This window comes from Natator depressus, chromosome 25 (genome assembly GCF_965152275.1).
Source record: "Natator depressus isolate rNatDep1 chromosome 25, rNatDep2.hap1, whole genome shotgun sequence".
Classification (NCBI taxonomy): domain Eukaryota; kingdom Metazoa; phylum Chordata; order Testudines; family Cheloniidae; genus Natator; species Natator depressus.
Genome location: NC_134258.1, coordinates 5799168 through 5818712, shown reverse-complemented (window position 1 = coordinate 5818712; position 19545 = coordinate 5799168). Strand labels below are relative to the sequence as shown.

Genomic DNA, 19545 nt, shown 5'->3' with positions numbered 1-19545 from the left:
GGCTGAGCAATTACTCAACACGTGGAACCAAGGACGAAAAGTCTGCTCTCAAATGTGTATGCATGCACATCCATGGGCAGAATGTCATCCACAGAACGGATAAGAGAGAGTAGTGGCCTTTCAGGTTCCTCCAGACCTCCCTGCCATTTTCTATGTAAGGAATACCAGCTGGCTATGAGATAAAAATCTCTTATCATGCACATCCTGCTGTGTTATCTTGCAGTGCAGTGTGTGGGAGAACACGAACATTCCCACAGATCTCCATGGCCACAGCAGCATGTAATGGAGCGAGGTGCAAGGCTGGTGTGAAATACACTCTTACACAGCAGACGTTAAGCACGAAGTATCAGTTTATTGGCGGGCAGGACAGCCAGTACATCAGCCACAGACCATCAGTCCCTTGGCCTAAGGACTGTAAGGGATTACAGAGCACTAATCGACACAGCCTTGAGGTGCCAATGAAGTTTTGGGTGTCTGGTTTTTAGAAAGGCTTGGTTTGCACGTGTGCAAAGAAGGTTACATTAGGCTTATTCTTCAGGGGATAAACTGAAGTGTTGCTCATCCCCAACAGGCTCCCTAACCTTCCGGAGGAGTTGCCTCCTCCCCAAAAGCCCCCAGGGTCAGAGGTATCCACCTCGTGGGCCCAAACTTGCAAGGTCAACGGCAACCTTCCCGCAGCCCCCCACAGGAGTTGTTTTGTCTCCAAAAGCTTTGATTCCCCCCTATTAAAAAAAAAGAAAAAAGAAAAAAGAGCCGTGTCCTCCCCCAGAGGAGCTGTGACCGTGTCCCCCTAGTTCCCACCTGGAGTCTTCACAGGGGTGGAAACAGCAGGGAGTTCCTCAGGCTCCCCATTGCACGGCTCCCTCCAACCCCTAACTCCTTCCCCCACCCCAGAACACGCCCCCCTCTGTGCACTCCTAGGCCCCCACACCCCTCCCTCTTGCAGGCCTCACAACTGACATACCCCCTCCCTCCTGCTCCCCATACCTCTCCTCATGTCTCCCACACCCTTCCCACCCTACTGCTCCCTCTGCAGTCCTCACACCTGACATATCCCTTTCCCTGCATTCCTTGTGCCTGCCCACCCTCCATACCCCCTCGTGCCCCCCACCCCCTCCATCCCCCACTCCTCTTGCCCCCCCACCATTCCCCACCCTCCTCGTGCCTCCCCCACACCCTCCTGCCCCCATCCCCCACCCTCCTTGTGACTCCCCCCACACCCTCCATTCCGCACCCTCCTCCTGCCCCCCACACCTTCTTGCCCCATCCCCCCCACTCCTCCTTCCCATCCTCGTGCCCCCACACCCTCCATCCCCCCTCTTCATGCCCCCCCACACCCTCCCTCCTGCTCCGCCTCCATTCCCCACCCTCCTCGTGCCTCCCCCACGCCCTCCTGCCCCGCCTCCTCGTGCCCCCCCGACACCCTCCTGCCCCCCATCCCCCCACTCCTCCTGCCCCGCCTCCTCGTGACCCCTCCACACCCTCCATCCTCCCCTCCTCGTGCCCCCCCTCCATTCCCCATCCTCGACCCCCCCCCAACTCTACCCTCCCGCTCCCTCTGCAGGCCTCTCCCCTGCCCCCCAAGTCCCCCATGCCCCGCCCCCTGCGCGCTCCCCACCCGCGCCGGCCGGCGCCGCGCCGCGCCCCGAGCCCCATGCGCCGCTGCTGCCCGGCCCTGTGTGTCAGCAGCCGCCGCCCCGCCGCCGCCGCCCCCTCGGCGGGCCCCGCCGCCTCCCGCCCGCCGCCGCTGCTCGTGCTGCTGCTGGTGCTGCTGCAGCGCCGCCCACCCCCGCACAAGATGGCGGCCGGTGGGAGCGGCGGGGGCCCCGGGGGCCTCTCCTCCTCCTCCTCCGGCCCGCCGCCGCCTCCGGGCAACGGGGCCGCCGCCGCCGCCGCCTGCACCAACGGCCCGCCCGCCTCCCCGCCGGGCCTCACCTACAACCAGTGCGGGGCCGGGAACCCCGCGGCGGCGGCGGCGGCGGCCGGGGGTCCCGGCTCCGGGGGCTCGGCGCCGGCGGGGGCGGCTCCGGCTCCGGGCGGGGCGGCGGGCGGCCCCCTGCAGCGGGAGCCGGTGTACAACTGGCAGGCCACCAAGCCCACGGTGCAGGAGCGCTTCGCCTTCCTCTTCAACAACGAGGTGCTCAGCGACGTGCACTTCCTGGTGGGCAAGGGCCGCGGCTCGCAGCGCATCCCGGCCCACAGGTGGGCAGCCGGGGCCGGGGCCGGGGGGCGGAGCGGAGCATCCCGGCCCGCGGGGGGGGGCCGGCCGGAGGAGCGGCCCCGGGGGTGGAGTGGGGAGGCCGGCCGGCCCCGAGGTGGGGCTCGGGCCGAGGGACCCGCCGCTCCTGTCGCGGGCCGGGGCTGGGCTGGGCCGGCGCGGGTGGGGCGCGGTGGGCCGGCATGCGGGGGGGGGGGCCCCCATTCGGCTTCCCCCCACACCACACCGCTCTGCCCTCCCCCCACACCACCGCTCTGCCCTTCCCCCCCCCACCACACCACTCTGCCCGCCCTTCACCCTCTCACAAGCTCCTTCCTAACTCCAGGGGAGCAAGAAACGGTAAGACAGGAGGGCCCCCCCTTCCCTTCCCTGTCCCCCCCCCGTTCCCTCTGCTATATCTTGCTGGTACTGTCGCCTGCCCCCCCCCCCCCAAGCCCTCCACACTAACCCCCCCCACCGACACAGCCAAGATGTTGGGCCTCCTCCCTTACAGGGACCCAGAGCTGGTTCCCAGGCCTGCTGTGGCTGGGTGAGAGAGACCAGGATGCTGACTAGTTGCCAAATCAGCCTGGGCCCGCAGCCCCCAAGTTGTCTGGCTCTCAGGCCTGCGTTACATGGGGGGGGGGGGGCTCTGCCCCTTAGCGGGGCGTTTGGAATGGCTGCAGAGCAGTGGTGGGTTAGAGCACACGCAGCCCATTGGGCACCCAGCCTTGTGTGTCCCCCCACGGGCACCTCCAGAGCAGGAAGCCTGTCTCTCTACAGCTGGAGCCGAAGAACCGGGCTCAATAGCTGGGGCTGTAGTTCTTTGTTGACTGGGCACAGAGAGAGATGTGTAACCAACCGTTCATGACTGAATGGCAGCGGCAGGGGGGTCGTCCTAATGGGGCACGGAACAGAGAATCCTCATAAAAGAAGGGGGTGGGTAGCCACTGACTCAATATTGGTCCATGTATTGGTGGGGATCCATTTTCTTAGAGTGTAAGCCCTCGTGCGTATGTCCCGCCATCTGACTGTTCTGTCCAGTACTTCCTTCTGGGGAGGTAATATGAAAAAATTAGGGTTGCTACCTGGTATTCTTTCATGTAGGCTGGTCTCTCTTGTTCACCTGCCTTGATTTTATTCCTTTCGCTTAGTTATCAGATTACCATCTGATTTTACCTGCAGCTAGGAGGTTACAGTGCTCCCAGACTACTAAGAATGTACACAGACAGGGCTTTAAAAACATATGGTTCACCTACACTACACAAATCTGTGGGTGGTATTTACAACTTGTTTGTCTCCTGACAAGGTTAATACGCTGGGGAGATGGTGAAGTCCCATCTTGAAGCAGATAGACTAAACTGCTACAGGCTTGGCCAGAGGAGCATTGTAGCAAGGCATAGTTAACTCTTGTGCACAAGATAGAGCCCTCTTTTAATGATGTTGTGTCCAGTTCTTCCAGCATGGTACAGTGTGCTGGTTATGGTGTAGACATGTTCCAGAGTTAATGCATCTTTTTGCACTGCCTGTTTAAAAAGAAGCATCTCAGAGGATTTCAGTGGAGGTTTTGGTTGGGGGATTTGGTGTAAAACTTCAGCTAAATAAAATTCCACTTATGAAGTAGTGTGTAGTTTTCGCCACTTTTCTTCAGCTGCAGAACAGGGCTTAATTCCCACAATTTTATAACTTTCTTCTAAAAGGCTTAGAAATGGGAGAAATCTGTTTTGAATAGACTACAGAAATACAGTAGCATAAAGAATCCATAGATTCTACTTTGAATTAGTTCCAGGAAAAAAAATATTTTGAAAACAGCTTGCTAAGCTAAATCTTTAGTGAAAAATGAAAAAGGAGGGTTGGGCAAAATGTGTAAAATACTAGAAAGATGTCCTTTTTATTTTAAAGGGAAACTTTTTAAAAAGAAAATTTGCTTTTCCTGCTAACGTTGGCATAACTTTATCTATTGAAGTCTTTACTAAAAGCTAGTTGTAGCTGAGTGATAAGTCTGTATTAGGTTTACATTGGTTTTGCGATAGTCTGTCGCACTAGCACTGCACAACTAGAAAATAATGTTAAAATCACCCTTTCAACTGGATATGAAAAACAGTCTACTGAAAAGTAAGCACCTACTCTGCATTGATACTTTTAGGCTGAACAGTAATTTAAGAGCTTGCAGTCCCCAAAATGGTTGTTTGCGGAAGAGTTTGAATTTGTCTTGATATTGGATATCTGATTCAGTTAAATAGTAATTGACACTAGACTTGACTTCTCTGACTTTCCTCCTTTGAAATATAGTGGTGAGTTTACTGGCATTGGTTTGCCACCTACTGCTTTGGGAGCAAGTACTCCTGTTCTAATGCGTTTCATCATTCAAGTGAAGAGTGAGTGCAATTGTCCCTCATTTTAACACTGAACAAAGCAGCCAGGGATCCAGTGAATTCTTACATTATTTTTCTTAAAATTAATGCTTTGCAAGGGAATTCTTCCTACAATACCTTCCCAATTTTTTCTTTTGTCTTAGCTATCTGTGTAAATATATTGTCTAGAAACTTTTTCCCTCAAAAAGTATGTCTCTAGTTTTCTATTTTAATCCAGCTTCTATTACATTTGTTGATCAAGTTTAGGAAAATAAGAACACTCTCTTTTATGTTACAACTAGAAATTGTCAAAGTAGACGTCCTTAAAGATGAGCTTGAAAGCAAAAGGGAAATTTGAGTTAAGCATATTTCTTTTCTGCATGCTATGCTAACCAGGTTGTGGGAGACTTTCAGCACAGAAATAAGTTGTAAGTAACCTTTGAAAACTTCTTGCCTTGAAACTCTCCTGGCACTTTCTGGTTCCTTGAAGCTCTATCAAATAACATCATGCTGTGACATCACAAGTCTAGATTACTTATGTTGCAGCAAGACTTCTGGTGTTTGTGATCTTGCATTCTGGGATACATTGGTGATCCAGGAAGTACCAAGAGGATTTGAGAGGCAATTAGTTTAATTTTTGTTTAAACAACTTCTGTGCTGAATGACCCTGCAACAACCCCTCTGGTAGAGGGCATTCAGCACAGAAACTTATTTAATTCACAGTTACTTCGTGGTTCACCTTTAATTTTGTCAGTTTATTTGAGGGATGTAATGCTTTTCATTCACTAACCTGTTTGTGAAAACAGAGTTCCATGGCTGTGCCAGTTTTTTAAATAAATCTCAGAATTAGGGCTTTCAGACAATGACTAAAGGTTATCCAGACTAGAAGAGATTTTTTTTTAATCAATTGATTTACAAACCAAGCCAAGTACAAAAAGTGGGTTTGGGAGGGGCATACTCTAGTACATGAAAGTTGACTTGGCTCCTGCCTATCTGTTAAATGTGGCGTTAGCAGAGCTATTCTGTTGTTACTTGCTCCCCCAGAAAGTGCACTGTAGAGGGGATGTATCTGTAGTTTTAACTGGTAAATGGCGCACATACTGAATGATTGTGGTTTGCATTGTTGTGCAGTCCAGAAGTGGTGGGGGAATGCAGAGGGGATTACTGGGAACTGTTTCTTGTTTTGTCCCCATGGCATTTCTGGGAAGATAAAGTTGCCAACTATCTATGCATGATACAGTTAAGAAAACTTGACAGAAATTCAAGCTTGAAGTTTCTGTTTCTAATATAGTTGTAGCAAGAAAAATCAATATCAGACGGATCACAAAAGATAGCCAAACCTTCAACTAGGATCCTTTATTCCTCTGTCAGCTTTTGTGAAATATAAATCCTATAATGGAAGATGGTGCAGGCTTTGAACTACCAACTACTAGTATGGTAGAAGGAATGAATCAGGGAGGTAGTATGAAATGATATAATATTCCTGAGTGGTTTGTAGAACAGCTAGGTGATATTGAGTTACAGATGTTCTGGCTCCATGAAAATATTCTTAGAAGCTTCCAGAAACTTCACAGACGGATGGACAAGTTAATTTAGCCTTTCATGAGGTTTCTGTGACTTTCTTTACATAATCTCTTAGCTTTTGGTACATTACGTTCCTAAAAATCAGATTCTTGCATCACAAATTTTCAGACTCCCTTAATGTTTACTATTGACAAAATATCAGGCATTACTATTCACTTTCTAAATCTTTTCATGCTGCTTCTGTCACTTACAGTAAACTCCTACATTCGCTTAATTTATTTTGGCTACTATCTTTGTATGCATTGTTTAAAAAAAAAATCTATTTGTGAATTCTAATTGCGTCAAATGATTATTAGTAGTGAGAGATTAGGACACTAGGGATCTTTTGCCCCTTTTAAGAACAGCCACATATGAGTGTGAACACACTTTCTTTGAAGTTAGAAATAGGAAAGACATCTGGATTATCCAGCTCATCTTCCTGCCAGCCCTAGTGGTTCGTTTAGTTTGGCTCTAAAGGGACATCAATTTGAAATCTAATCACTGTAAAAAATGAGTTAAAAATAGTTTCAGGTGTTGCACCTTCCTTTGAGTCTCTGATGCTTTATGGTTTTGCAATCACACTTTCCCATTTTTAAAAATCTCTTTCCAGTTACTGTTTGAAAGACCCACATAAACAGGGGAAATTGACTGACTATACAGGGGAAACAGTGAAACTAACTACATACATTAGACAACAACTGTTTTTCATTTGTTGCTAGTAATCTTGAGTTTTACTTGTAACATTAGTGGTAAGCAATTTTCAGACTGACATGTAATGTTTAAGTTGATGGTGTTTCTTTTTGAAGTTCCACCATTCTTCAGATGTACGGTAATAAAGTTCCATTCTTTGAGTCTTGTGCTTCCAATGTGAGATCTGCTGGGACATCCCCTAGCTAAGAATTTGGAGGGCTCTCCACTATAAACTAACCAAAGTGATCTGTCCATTGAGTGAAATGCTAGCAGGAATTATGAAAAGTTTTAAAACTTCAAGTCCTTTCAGAATGGTCTCTGAAGGTTCCTTATCACTTGGGGCTTCATGTGCCATGACCTTGGAACCCTCTCAAGTGCAGCTATAAGCTCGTTATTTTTAATAACAAGTAAGGTATGAAACTTTAATGTGACTGTTCCATTAAGTTTTTTACTGCCACTTTAAATTAAATGAAAGCATTTTTTGTGTGTGATTCTGGTATCATGAATCAAGTCTCTTAAAAATTTGTTCTTGTGGTCCAAAATTATTCAACGAAATACATCCTTATATACATTATTCCTTTTGGTGTACTGCAGTTTTCTGCATTCCTAGCCCTTTGACAAAACCAGAATGCTAGGTAATAATTGGGGAAAACAACTTAGTAGCTAAATTAGTCTTTCTCCTTCCATTAGAGGAAAGGGTTCTTCAATGATACAGTGACCCCCTTCCCCACCAGCTGACACAGCTAGCAAAATGTCATGAAAATTTGCCAGTCAAGGGACAATTTCACTTACCTTCCTAAAAAAAATTAAAGATTTTACTGAATCAACTCCTGCTGGTGAGAGGGACATGAGACACGCTTTCGAGTTACACAGAGCTCTTCTTCAGGTCTGGGAAAGGTACTCAGTGTCCAATCTTGCTTGTTTTCTGTAATATGAATGACCTAGTCATCAGCAGAACCCTATTTGAACATTGTGAAATTCACAAGCTGACATTGTGTTCTCCAAATGGCAGAGATAAGAACCAGATTGACCATATCATGATCAATGGCAAATGGCGACGCTCATTGACAGATGTGAAAGTGAGGAGGGGTGCAGCTGTTGGCAGCGACCACCACCTTGTGACAGCCTCCATCAAGCTAAAACTGAGATGTGTGGGTCCACCAAACAAGGGACATAGACGTTATGATATTGAGAAGCTAAAGTCCCTTTGAAATACAGAAAGCCTTCGTTCTGCAGTTAAAGAACAGGTTTCAAGCACTTGCAGACCTTGATGAAGAGGAGGGGAATGCAGATGAGGAGATCAACAAGAAGTGGGACAAAGTAACAGCAATTTATAAACAGAGCAGTGAAGCCTGTCTAGGCTACAGGCAGAAGAGAAGGACGGAGTGGATTACACCCAGCACATGGAACGCCATGGAAACCAGACGAGCCCGGAAGAAAAAAGTTTTAGACATAAAATCCTAGAAGCTAAAGGACAAATACCACGAGCAGTTCAGCAAGGCACACCGGGAGGTCAAACGCCTTGTGAGAGTGGACAAACGGCATTATATTGATAATCTGGCAACACCAGAAGAGGATGCAGCTGCTTGTCGTGAACAAGGAACCTTCTACAAAATGACGCGGCTTATCAGTGGTAGCCGGCAGACACGAACAAACGCTCTCATCAGGAACAAACAAGGACGCCTACTAACAACCGAAAAAGAACAAGAAATGTGCTGGACAGAGCATTTCAAAGAATTGTCGAACAGGGAGCCACCTAAAAAGGAAGCAAACATCCAGCAGGCAGAAGAAGATCTTGATATCAACACAAACACCCCAACTAAGGAAGAGATCATTCAAGCCATCAGATCCTTAAAAATTGGAAAGCTCCTGGCAAGGATAACTTGAATGCAGAATTGTTCAAGGTAAATCCTACATTAGCAACCTCTGTCCTGGCCCCTCTATTTACATCAGTCTGGGAAAGGGAAAAAAGTGCCAGATGTGTGGACCAATGGGGTTATAGTGAAGATACCAAAGAAAGGAACTCTCAGAGATTGTAATTGGTGTGGTATCACACTTTTTTCTGTGCTAAGCAAAGTAAGGTCATAGTCCAGCATATATCAGACGCAGTTGATAGCGTTCTCGGAAAAGAGCAAGCTTGTTTTTGGAAAGGGCATGGATGCACAGACCAGATCTTTTTTCTTTATGGAACAATAGAACAGTGCTTAGAATGGCGACAGCAACTCTACATAAATTTCATAGACGTTGAGAAGGCTTTTGATAGCATTCACAGGACCAGCCTATGGCACATTCTGTGAGCATATTGAATTCTTTTCCGTATAATCATCATCATCAAAAGCTTCTATTTCAACTTTACCTGTAGTGTTGATCATGGTGAGCTCAGTTTTGAAGTCAAAACAGGAGTACGTCAGGGGTGTGTCATGTCCGCAGTCCTCTTCAACATTGCATTGACTGGTGGCATACAACAGAAGACATGCCAACAGGCATTAAATGGGCACTCTTCTCATCCCTTGAAGACCTGGACTTTGCAGATGATGTCGCTCTCCTATCATACTCAACACCATATAGAAGGAAAAACAACTGGACTCAATGTATTCAGCCAGCAAATTGAACTGGAAATCAACCACAATAAGACAGGGATCATGACCTTTAATATTGCCTCACCATCACCAGTATGGATAGAGGATTATGTTCTCACCAATGTAGAAACATTCACATACTTGGGCAGCACCATCAGCCAGGACGGTGGAACAAGCCAGGACATCCGGAACAAAATCAATAAAGCCTTCAAGAGCTTAAATACAGTCTGGAAATCATCAAAATACAACACCAAAACCAAACTCAAGATTTATCAGAGCTGCGTACTTTCTCATTCCTCAGCATTCTGCACTATAAAGTAGTGTTGAAAGTATGACATGTCCAAATTGTCTTCATTTCATACAACCTGCTTCAGAAAAATCCTCTGTATTGTTTGGCCCAGATCAATCTCAAACCAAGATCTGTTGACACAGTGCAGCCAAGAGGATCTGAGCACCATCATTGCTTGGAGGCGTTGGAGATAGATTGGCCATGTGCCTTGAATGGAAACTGATTCCATCACCAGAGTAGCAATAAGATGGACACCTGAAGGCAAGCGAAAACGAGGCTGCCCGAAAACAACCTGGCGAAGAGCTGTGGAAGCCAAGCTGAAAAAACTGGGACACAGCTGGGGAACCATTGAAAGACTTGCCAGAAACAGACAGGAGTGGAGGAGCCTCATCGCTTCCCTAAAATGCCACAGGCGTAATAGGATGATGATGACCTTTGTCATACCTGAAGAAGAGCTCTGTATAGCTCGAAAGTTTGTGTCTCTCACCGACAGAAGTTGATCCAGTAGAAGATATTACCTCACCTACCTTGTCTCTATAACATGCTGGGACCAACATGGCTACAACAACTCTGCATGTAAGGATTTTACTAACTTATAAAGTACTCTGCATAAAAGAACTGTTTAATTTGCTGAAAGAAACATCATCTTTTTTACAAAAAGAGAAATCTTATCAAGGTTGCTGTACAGGAAAAGGGTGTCTTTAAAGCTACCACATACACAGAATTCACACTCTTGTGTCTCATGCCTTCTGTCATACAGAGAAGCCCCATAGGTCTTGAGACTTTTGGACCTTTGATGCACCTGTTGGGTTGAGGGCTCTGTAGACTGAGCATGCTTCAGCCTTAGAGGCTCCAGAACTTTCCAGCTTGTTCCTTTATGACAACAGTTGGGAAGTGGTTCCAGTCCTGTCACAGCTCCAGCTTTGCTGGTACACCAAATTCTTCTGTGGAAAGAAAACTTTGATGAAATACATGCACTTACTTTAGTGGTCCTCACTGTATTTGAGATGCAGAGGCTATTAGATTGCAACCACTGAGGAAAAAATGGGTGAACTTGTGTCTAAATTTTTGAGTACATTTTTCAGAACTTAGTTTCGCTAATGCATATGGCAGGCACCATAACTTTCATATTTGCATGTTTCCTAATGGACCAAATACTCTAATTCTTAAATGTCTGTTTAGCTAGACGTGCCTGTCAACAGATGAAGTTGGCTTGCGTTTACGTGAGAAAATTGTAAAGAACAGTTTCTCTAGCATCTAAATCGTTTTGAGACAGCACTCCAAACCGATATCCTTCAGGATAGGGAATGTGGCTTTTTGTGTTAATTGCAGTGTAAACTTATGACAGTGTGTAAATGGTTTTTGTGTACCCACCGTTACCACTTTGTGCTTGCATTTAAAGGTTACCTATAATATAAAATCTTTATTGGAGTTGTGTGACCAGAAGTAGTAAGCATCCCTACAGAAAATGAGTCTGGAGCACTACTTTTTGTTGTTTTTTTTTTTTCCTTTGGAAAGAGTACTAGGAAAGCTTGTTCCTCCCAGGATGCAGCGCTAGCCAGTCAGTGCTCCCTGCTGCTGAATATTTTTGTGGGACGGTTGAGTACAAAACTGTAGGGAGATGAATACATTTCAGACAGCTTGGAGGAGGATCTCTGTCTGGTGTGGAAGGAATTTGCACATTTGCTTTTTAACTTTGCTTCAATCAAAAATAATTTTTAATGTCTCATTGCTAATGGGAAGATAGAAGGATGGAAAACAATCTTGTTAAGTAAAAACAAGAGTCCTTGTGGCACCGTAGAGCCTAACACATTTATTTGGGCATAAGCTTTCGTGGGATGTGCCCAAATAAATTTGTTAGTCTCTAAGGTGCCACAAGGACTCCTCGTTGCTTTTACAGATACAGACTAACCCGGCTACCCATCTGAGTCTTGTTAAGACTCCTTTTTGGTTTTCTGGGTGTGATGTGCAGTATTTTAGAACAGAGCAATTAGTCAGGACTTTTAAGGTATGTCTACACTGCAATTAGACCCCTGTGGCTGGCCCGTGCCAACTGACTTGGGCTCAGGCTAAGGGTCTGTTCAATTGTGGAGCCTCAACTTCGGCACTTCAAGTTCAACAGCCCCTTAACCCCAGCCCTGTGAGCCCAGTTAGCTGGCATTGCCTGGTGGCGGGTATTTAATGGCTGTTTAGACATACTCTTAGGTTCTGTTCCCAGCTCCCGTGATTCAGTGGGGCACCTTGAGTTATTTACCCTCTTTTGTACCTCCATTTCTCAGTCTGTAAAATGGGACTACCACATGGGGTTATGAAACTGTAAAGTGCTTTGAGGTCCTCCAATGAAAGTTGGTACGTAAGTGCGAACAATTGCATTAGCACATGTACTGTCTGTTACAAAATGCACGAACTCTGGCTTTACAAGAGCCATTATGTTTTTTCATTGCATGCTGGGCTGAGGGGGAGGAACTTCCAAATAGTAGTTTGCAACTTTGTCTGGTGTTACTGGTAATATAGTAGTGATAAGGCCTAGAATAGAAGTGGATTGCTTCTGAGCACTTTACGTTAGTACTGTCAACAGTAACTGATGGGTAGGGGGAGCAGAAACTAAAATGGGATTTTTTTTTTCAAAATTAGCAAAATGTAGTTTAATGTAGGATTTTTATTTTTAAATGTTAGGTTTGTGTTGGCTGTGGGCAGTGCGGTCTTCGATGCAATGTTTAATGGTGGAATGGCCACAACTTCTACAGAGATTGAACTGCCGGATGTGGAGCCTGCTGCCTTCCTAGCTTTGCTAAAGTAAGCCTCTTTTATTGTACAGTGTAATTAACTTATAACTGGGCACAGGTTATTGTGAACAAGAATATTTCAAATACAAATAATCCATTGTACCTCTTGGTTAAAACGGAGATAGTCAAGTAGCTTATATCAAATTTTTATCTCAATTGTTATCTGATACAACATGGTCTTTAAATACTAATTTTTGTAAATCCTCTATTCCATATCTGATAAACCTTTTTAAAACAGCCATTGTTTATGTAAGACTACACAAATGTCTTGCACTACTGCTGGTTCTTCTGCACAGGTTGACGAAGGACATGTCTAAATAGTGTTTATACCTCTTTAACTGTATTGCTTTAGAAGCTGATCTAGCTGAAACAGTGTGGCCCCTGGTATGGGCACCGTTACACTAGGATTGTAGGAATAAGCTATACTGATAAACACCTTCATACCAGTATAAGAGTGCAGTGTCTCAGGCCTTGTCTACACTTCCTCTTTACAGCGCTGCAACTTTCTCGCTCAGGGGTGTGAAAAAACACCCCCGTGAGCGCTGCACGGTTCAGGGCTGTAAAGTGCCAGTGTAGGCAGTGCACCAGCGCTCGGAGCTGTACTCCCCTCGGGGGGGGGGGTGGTGGTTTACAGCACTGGGAGAGCTCTCTCCCAGCGCTGGTGCTGTGACTGCACAAGCCACATTAAAGCCGCTACAGCACCCACCACCTGAACATTACTAGTGAAGTCATACCCTCAGTGTGGGAAGATTTAACTATATCTGTCAAATCACACCCTTATCTGAAATAGTTAAATTGGTACTCAACTGTGTTTAGATCAGGCCTAATAAATCCTGTTCCTGGAGCTGGCTTGATATGGATGCTAGTGCTCTTCAAAAGAGGAGGAAAGCATATAGCACTCTTAACATTGTATGGGTTACAATTGAAGCTCAGTCGGAAACTGGAGGAAAACCTGTTTCCAAATGAAAGGATTTAATGGCTGGGTTTCAGCTGGTCGAATTCTGGTGAAGTCAGTGAAAGTGTGATAGCTGATGCCAGCTGCGGATCTGGCTCCTGGCCTCTGGTATTGGATAATGGAAGTAAGACAAGAGAATTCAGCAGTTAATGTTTTTAAACTTGTTTCTGATTTGTATCGATTTTAATGCATTTTCATAGCAGGGCTGCAGGGGGCTCCTTGCGCAGCCACAGGGCCAGTGCGAATTTGCGCTTGCAAGGTGGGCTGTGGTCCCTGTAAGGCAGACAGAGACTCCCAGCCAGGACTGCGAGGAGGAGGAGGAAGAGCCCCCAGCTATGAGGGAGGACTCCCTACTGCTGGATACCCCTTGCCCCCTTCTCCGCCCTCCCCATGGGGGTGCAGATGGCTCCCCGCATTTCTGGTGCGGGGGAGGCTATTTTTAATGACTGCTATTATATTTTTTCATCCATTTCTGTGTTAGGTGGAACTGATGTTTACTGATGACTAACAATTTAAATCAAATTCTGCCAACCCTACCTATAACCTAAAGCCGAGTGTCATTTTTAAAGCTGCCAGAAAACTTGGAAGCTCCTGTGGCTTTCAGGTGCATACTCACAGCTCTCACTAAAGGCAGCGGGAGTGCTTTGTGCTTGTTAAAGGACCACATTTTGCCTGCAAAACTGACGTCTTGGAGCTCGTTTGAGTCCTGGTACCTAAGCAAAATGCTGTGAGATGTCCAAAGGAATAATTTTTCATACGTGGGGTAAACATTAAATACTGATCAAGTTTACACATGCAATGGGCATACATTTTTTTTTTTTGCTTCCCTTTTCAGAAAAAGTGCTTCTGCCATAGATAAGACATCAAAGAGAAAGCAGAGCCTTAAAGGCTAAAGTGTTTCCCTAGAATGAAGGGTTAGAAATTCTCAGGACCCCCCTTTCAACTGACGCATATGATTTAAGAGAGAGCACCTGGAAACACCCCCCCGAAAAAGCCCCAAAACAAACCAGTGCTTCCTGCTTGTGGAACTAAGACCCTTTGATTGGTTCAACTTCAGTCCATATCCAGCTGAACAAAGCTGGTGTTCCGTTTTAACATCTGACTTGTAAAAATAAAGCGAAACTCAAATAGCAATTTGAGTTTAAGAAAAGCTGAAATTTGAGGTTATTCACGGATATCTTCTGAAAGCCTGAGATTTTAGTGTGGTTGCTGGAAGGCCAGTAAAGTGGTCTTTGAAGGGAAGATGATCTGAAATGATCATTCGCCCAATACTTGAGATCAGTCAAATAACAGAAAAGAAAACACTCTTTTTTTCGCTATAGAAAAGAAAAATAAGGCTTGGATAATGTAATGACTCTTAACACTTATAGTCATAAGGTATGGATGATTAAAGTTCATACTTTACTTGTCTGGTGCAACAGTGTTCTAGATAACTTTAGACATTGACAGGGTTCTTGCCTCAATGGGCTGTCTGTTTAGAAGTACCCAGGAAAGATGGGAGGTATGTTCCCACAATGAGCAGGCTGAGTAATGAAGCTTAAGTGCTTTGATTAACAATTTTCTTGGAATTTAGCACTTGTCTTCATGCTAATTTTGATGTGGAAGCAAGTGGTCTCCTGGATGTGGTTCAGAGCATGAGCTGATACCATGAGGTGAGGAAGAATTTTTCACCAATGTTCAGGATTGCACTTTCTGCTAGCCTTAAAGTTCAGTTGCAGGTCACTGCCAGGAGCTGGACTCCAAACTTGGCGGACCAATGATCTAATGTATGGTTGTCTCTGCATGGTGGTAGTCCTCTCTTGCTAATATTTTTGTTAACTCACAATGGGCTCTTGTTTAGGTTTACGTAACCTCAGTCTGCTTTTCCATTTGGATATTGGCTATTTTAAATTTTTCTTGGCTCTTAGCAGTGTAGATACTTGAAGTCAGACTGACTCCTAAATTTTTCTCAAAGCCCATTATATATCCTGGTGTTATTTCCTTGGCTTCATGTATTGTTTCTGGGCTTGGTACTAAAACAAAACAATTAACATAGCCATGGCACTGAATAGCACAGTATTGTAGTACACATAATTGGTCAATTAATTTTTTAAAACTAGCTTGCAATAAAAGGATGCTAGCCTCGTAAAAATAGAAGATTGATGTGAGGGAGAAGGACAAAATACATAAACCAGTGGCTTGATGGTGTTAACAACAAATACTAATCTCTAGAGTACCTTACAATAAATTCTCAATGTACTTTACAAACCGCCTCAACCTACTTTAAATTGCTGTCCGGGACCTGACTTCACACAGCAGTTTGAGTTATATTCTTAGAGGAGCCTAGCAAATAAAAGGTCAGCTTAGTGACATATTCTGAGTTTGAGTGAGGGTTTAGCTGCGGACATCTGCTCTCTGGCTTTCTTCAAGGTGGGAAGGCAGAAGGTGTCCCAAGTTCTGCTAATGGTGGGAGCTGGGAATAGAAATTAGACCTTTTATGGCTGCCATCAAGGATCTTTAGTAGCTTTTTTTTATAATTGGCCCTTTTAACCAGGCAGACTAAACTTTGGTGGCTGTCTCTTGTGGCTAGAGCTGCGTGCAGAGAGAAGTGTCTTCAGAAGTATTGGCATGAGCATCATATTGGCAATCCAATGGCAGCACAGCATACCGATATCACGGTTTGGGTTCTCTGCCTCTCAGGAAGCTGGGCTGTGAGCATAGGCAATGCCTTACCTTAGTCTAGCCACCTGCTGTGGTGATGGGCCTTTTTTTTTTGAGCCATATGCCCCCCACCCTGAGCAGAAGGAGACTGGATTGTAAGTTCCCCAAGGCATGGTCCATATCTGTGCGTTTGTACAGTGCCCGTAGAGGGGCTCTGATACCGAATGGGGCCTCCAGGTGCAACTATAATGTCAGTGGCACCGGGCTGCTAGGGGAAGTTTGGAAGACCTGGCAAGAGCACAGTGGAGAGGAGTACTCAAGCATTATAAATGAGTTAACTGGAACGTCATGTGCTTGGTGCATATTTGCCACTAAAGACATTCGTGCTGTTGGAATAAATGCAAATAAATTCTGCATTAAACCACTGAAGTTTCAAAAAAAATCAGACTGTTTTATTTACTACTCTTCTGTCTTAGGCCCAGTCCTGTGCTAATGTATGCAGGTGGTCTCACTGACTGCAGCAGGACATACCCTCAGGTGTCTTCAGGATTGGAACCTCTCTTCTGTGCTGTAAACTCCGCTAGACTGGAGCCCTACCTCCCTTGAGCAACTTGCTTGGATCAAGAGTGTCCCTGTATGTCTAGGCAATGTGTTTGTGTATGAGATGAGGGAGGGTCAGGTCAGACCTAAACCTTCATGAAGGCTGTTGGTTTTCCACCTTGCAAAGGAAAATTACTTTCTCACATCACTAACTCACTTCCCAGTGGAATGGGCTGCTTCCTTTGGCTAGGTTAACTTACCAAGAGAGTCTAAAGCTCAGTGTTCCCAGCCTTTGCTGCTATGAAGAGTGAGACCAAATCTGAGATTTGACCTGGGGGCTTCATTTACTACTAAGCAATCACTTGATTTTTTTCATTGTAATTAACTATTTTGCTTTCTGTTTCAACTCAGTTAATTGAGTGATCTGACAATTGATATAATTTGCTAGCTCAGCAATAGTGAAGTGGAACATGAGATTTCCCACTGAAGAACCATCACAGTAAGGGGGTGTGAGAGTGTATGTATAATGCGAAAAATAGGTGAAAGAAATATCATCACATTGCATTAGGTGTAAATCTTTGAATGTTTCTACACAGGTTTTACCAATAAAATCATTCTTATCCTCTGAATTTGCCTTGAAACTGTGTACATAGCACCATCTTAACAATTAGTGACTAGTCACGGCATGGCTGAAGCTCTGTTCTCATTTAGTCTTTAATTGAACAGTCTGAAACACTTCAGCTAACTCAGCGTGGACAGGCCAAACCCAGGTCAGGCTGGAACAGTTTCTGACCATGCAGCAGGCCAATGTTTTTTAAACCATTTAGCATGAGACGTGTTATAGTTTAAAATATCTCTCAAATGCTCCATACGTACACGACCTTTAATAGCATAGTCGCGGTTATTCCAAACTGGAATGGTGGTTTATCATGGTGGCAGAGTGGGGAAGGGTAATAGCTGCTACTAAAAGTAAGAAATTGCACCAGCATGATGAGAAAACACATAATGGTCTTTGTGAACTAGCGTTCTCTGTCCTGACTCTTACTGCTGTCTTCCAACTAGTTAAAGCAGGCTTACGGAGCAGTACTTGTTTGCGTACTTCCAGATTTCTTTATTCGGACGAGGTTCAGATTGGCCCAGAGACTGTTATGACAACACTTTACACAGCTAAAAAATACGCTGTCCCTGCACTTGAAGCCCACTGCGTGGAGTTCCTAAAGAAAAACCTCAGAGCAGACAACGCATTCATGCTCTTAACACAGGTATGTTCTGAGGCTATTTGCATTTCAAGTCCTTTTAAACAGGTGCAACAGCTTTATATTATCTAGGCTGATGAGGATGTTTTGGACAAAGGAGGTGGCATGGCTTGCAATGGAATGGGTTACTGTGCTCTGGTGTATTATTTTAGTCCAGAATTCTCGCATGATTAGCAGGAGTTCTCTTGTTAATGAAGAATGATGTAGTCCTTTAAATAGTAAAGCATAAATTGTAAGTGCTTATATCAATTGCTGTCACTATTCCAGAAAGAACCTTTTTGGTATGCCAAGTGCCTTGTTAATGCCATGATGGTGAGAACGTAGTACATTGCTCTGTAACAAGAGAGAACTTTACTGAGCTTCATCCGCCTGGAACAAGTATTATGGCCTGAAGAAGGGAAACTATAAAGTATTCATGTGTTCAAATATAGGGCAACTCCAGGAATAAATATTCACTGTATGGAGCCTACTGGCAGCCATCTAGAAGGCCCTTTTTTTGAAGGACTTCTTTATAATACCAGGATTCCCCCACTTCTGAAGAATGCAGAAAGCCCTCAGCCCTTTTCTCCTTAGGGAAGGAGATAGGAGGTGAGTAAGATGGGACAGTTATTTGTTGTTGCAAGTAACTGGATGGTGGCCTTTTCCTCAACAAGTGCCAGCTCGGATCTCCACTGCAGGTGATGTGCACAGATGTGGAACCTGTGGATGGGGTGTTGGTTGAGGCTGTGTGACCCTGCCGATGTCCTCTTTTGAGGCTGAGCTGAGGCCACAGCTGTCATTCTTTTCCTTCTGACTGCTGTAGACAGAAAATCAGCCTTTACTGGGTCCTTCATTACGTCTGCTGATTTATTTTGGGGAAGTTAAGTCTTTCTGCATAGGAAGCTTTTTGTTGTAATAACTGAAAAAGTTAATATTTGTAAAATTCTATGCCAGTTTTTACCCCCATCAGGAACTTTGCTCTTGTTTAGGGATCTGAGACCTTCCTGGGCCACTAAAGGCCTTTCTAGTCGTGGCTGAGGACAAATCCAGGAGTTTCAAACCATAGTCCTCCTGTGATGGCACCCTGCGAGTTCTGGATAAACGCACTTTGCTTGTTCGGCTTCAGAGCAGGGCATGTCTGTCTGACTGTTCTGTGCAGGTCTCTTACCGGTCACATACGCAGTGGGAAAGCTGCCTTAGACTATCGCGATTCTAGAGGAATCAACATTAGTTTCCCTCTGCTGAGTTGGGAGCGGTTATCAAAGGGGATACATGCCTTAAGACAGTCTGGCACTGAGGGACTTGACCAGATTGTCCTGTGCAGGAGGCTTTGATGCCAGGAATTGTTAACTTGCTCTGTGATCCTGTTCCCTGAATCTAGCACTTAGTTGGAAGTTCCAACTATTGCACTTAGGTCCACCTTAATAATAAGTCATGATACTGGCCCACTGAGTCCTTGCGGGGCTCTGCTTCCCACCATTGCTCTTCAAAGCAACAGAAAAAGTCATCTTCACTCTGGTCATCTTGGTTACTGCATCAGTGTCTGGCCCTTCATTGGTTCCAGAATCTCTGGTGTTTGCTGTCTCTGGTGCCTCAACATCTGGAGCATCAGTGTGAGTTGCTCTGCCTGGACTGCTTCAAGTTTTGGTTGCCTCTTGGGCCAGATGCTCTGGTTCTGGGATCTCTGGCACTTAATGCTTTGGCTTTTGGTGTCTTG

General features: G+C 45.4%; 1 protein-coding gene across 1 annotated transcript in view; it reads left to right on the top strand.

Annotated features, from left to right (window-relative positions):
* The first annotated feature begins 1654 nt into the window (after positions 1 to 1654).
* Positions 1655 to 19545, top strand: part of BTBD2 (BTB domain containing 2) — a 42919-nt gene continuing 25028 nt past the window's right edge. The window contains exons 1-3 of the mRNA XM_074939823.1: positions 1655 to 2202; positions 12349 to 12468; positions 17699 to 17855. Of these exons, the coding sequence (XP_074795924.1) occupies positions 1655 to 2202; positions 12349 to 12468; positions 17699 to 17855 (825 nt within the window). The remainder of the gene's footprint in view (positions 2203 to 12348; positions 12469 to 17698; positions 17856 to 19545) is intronic.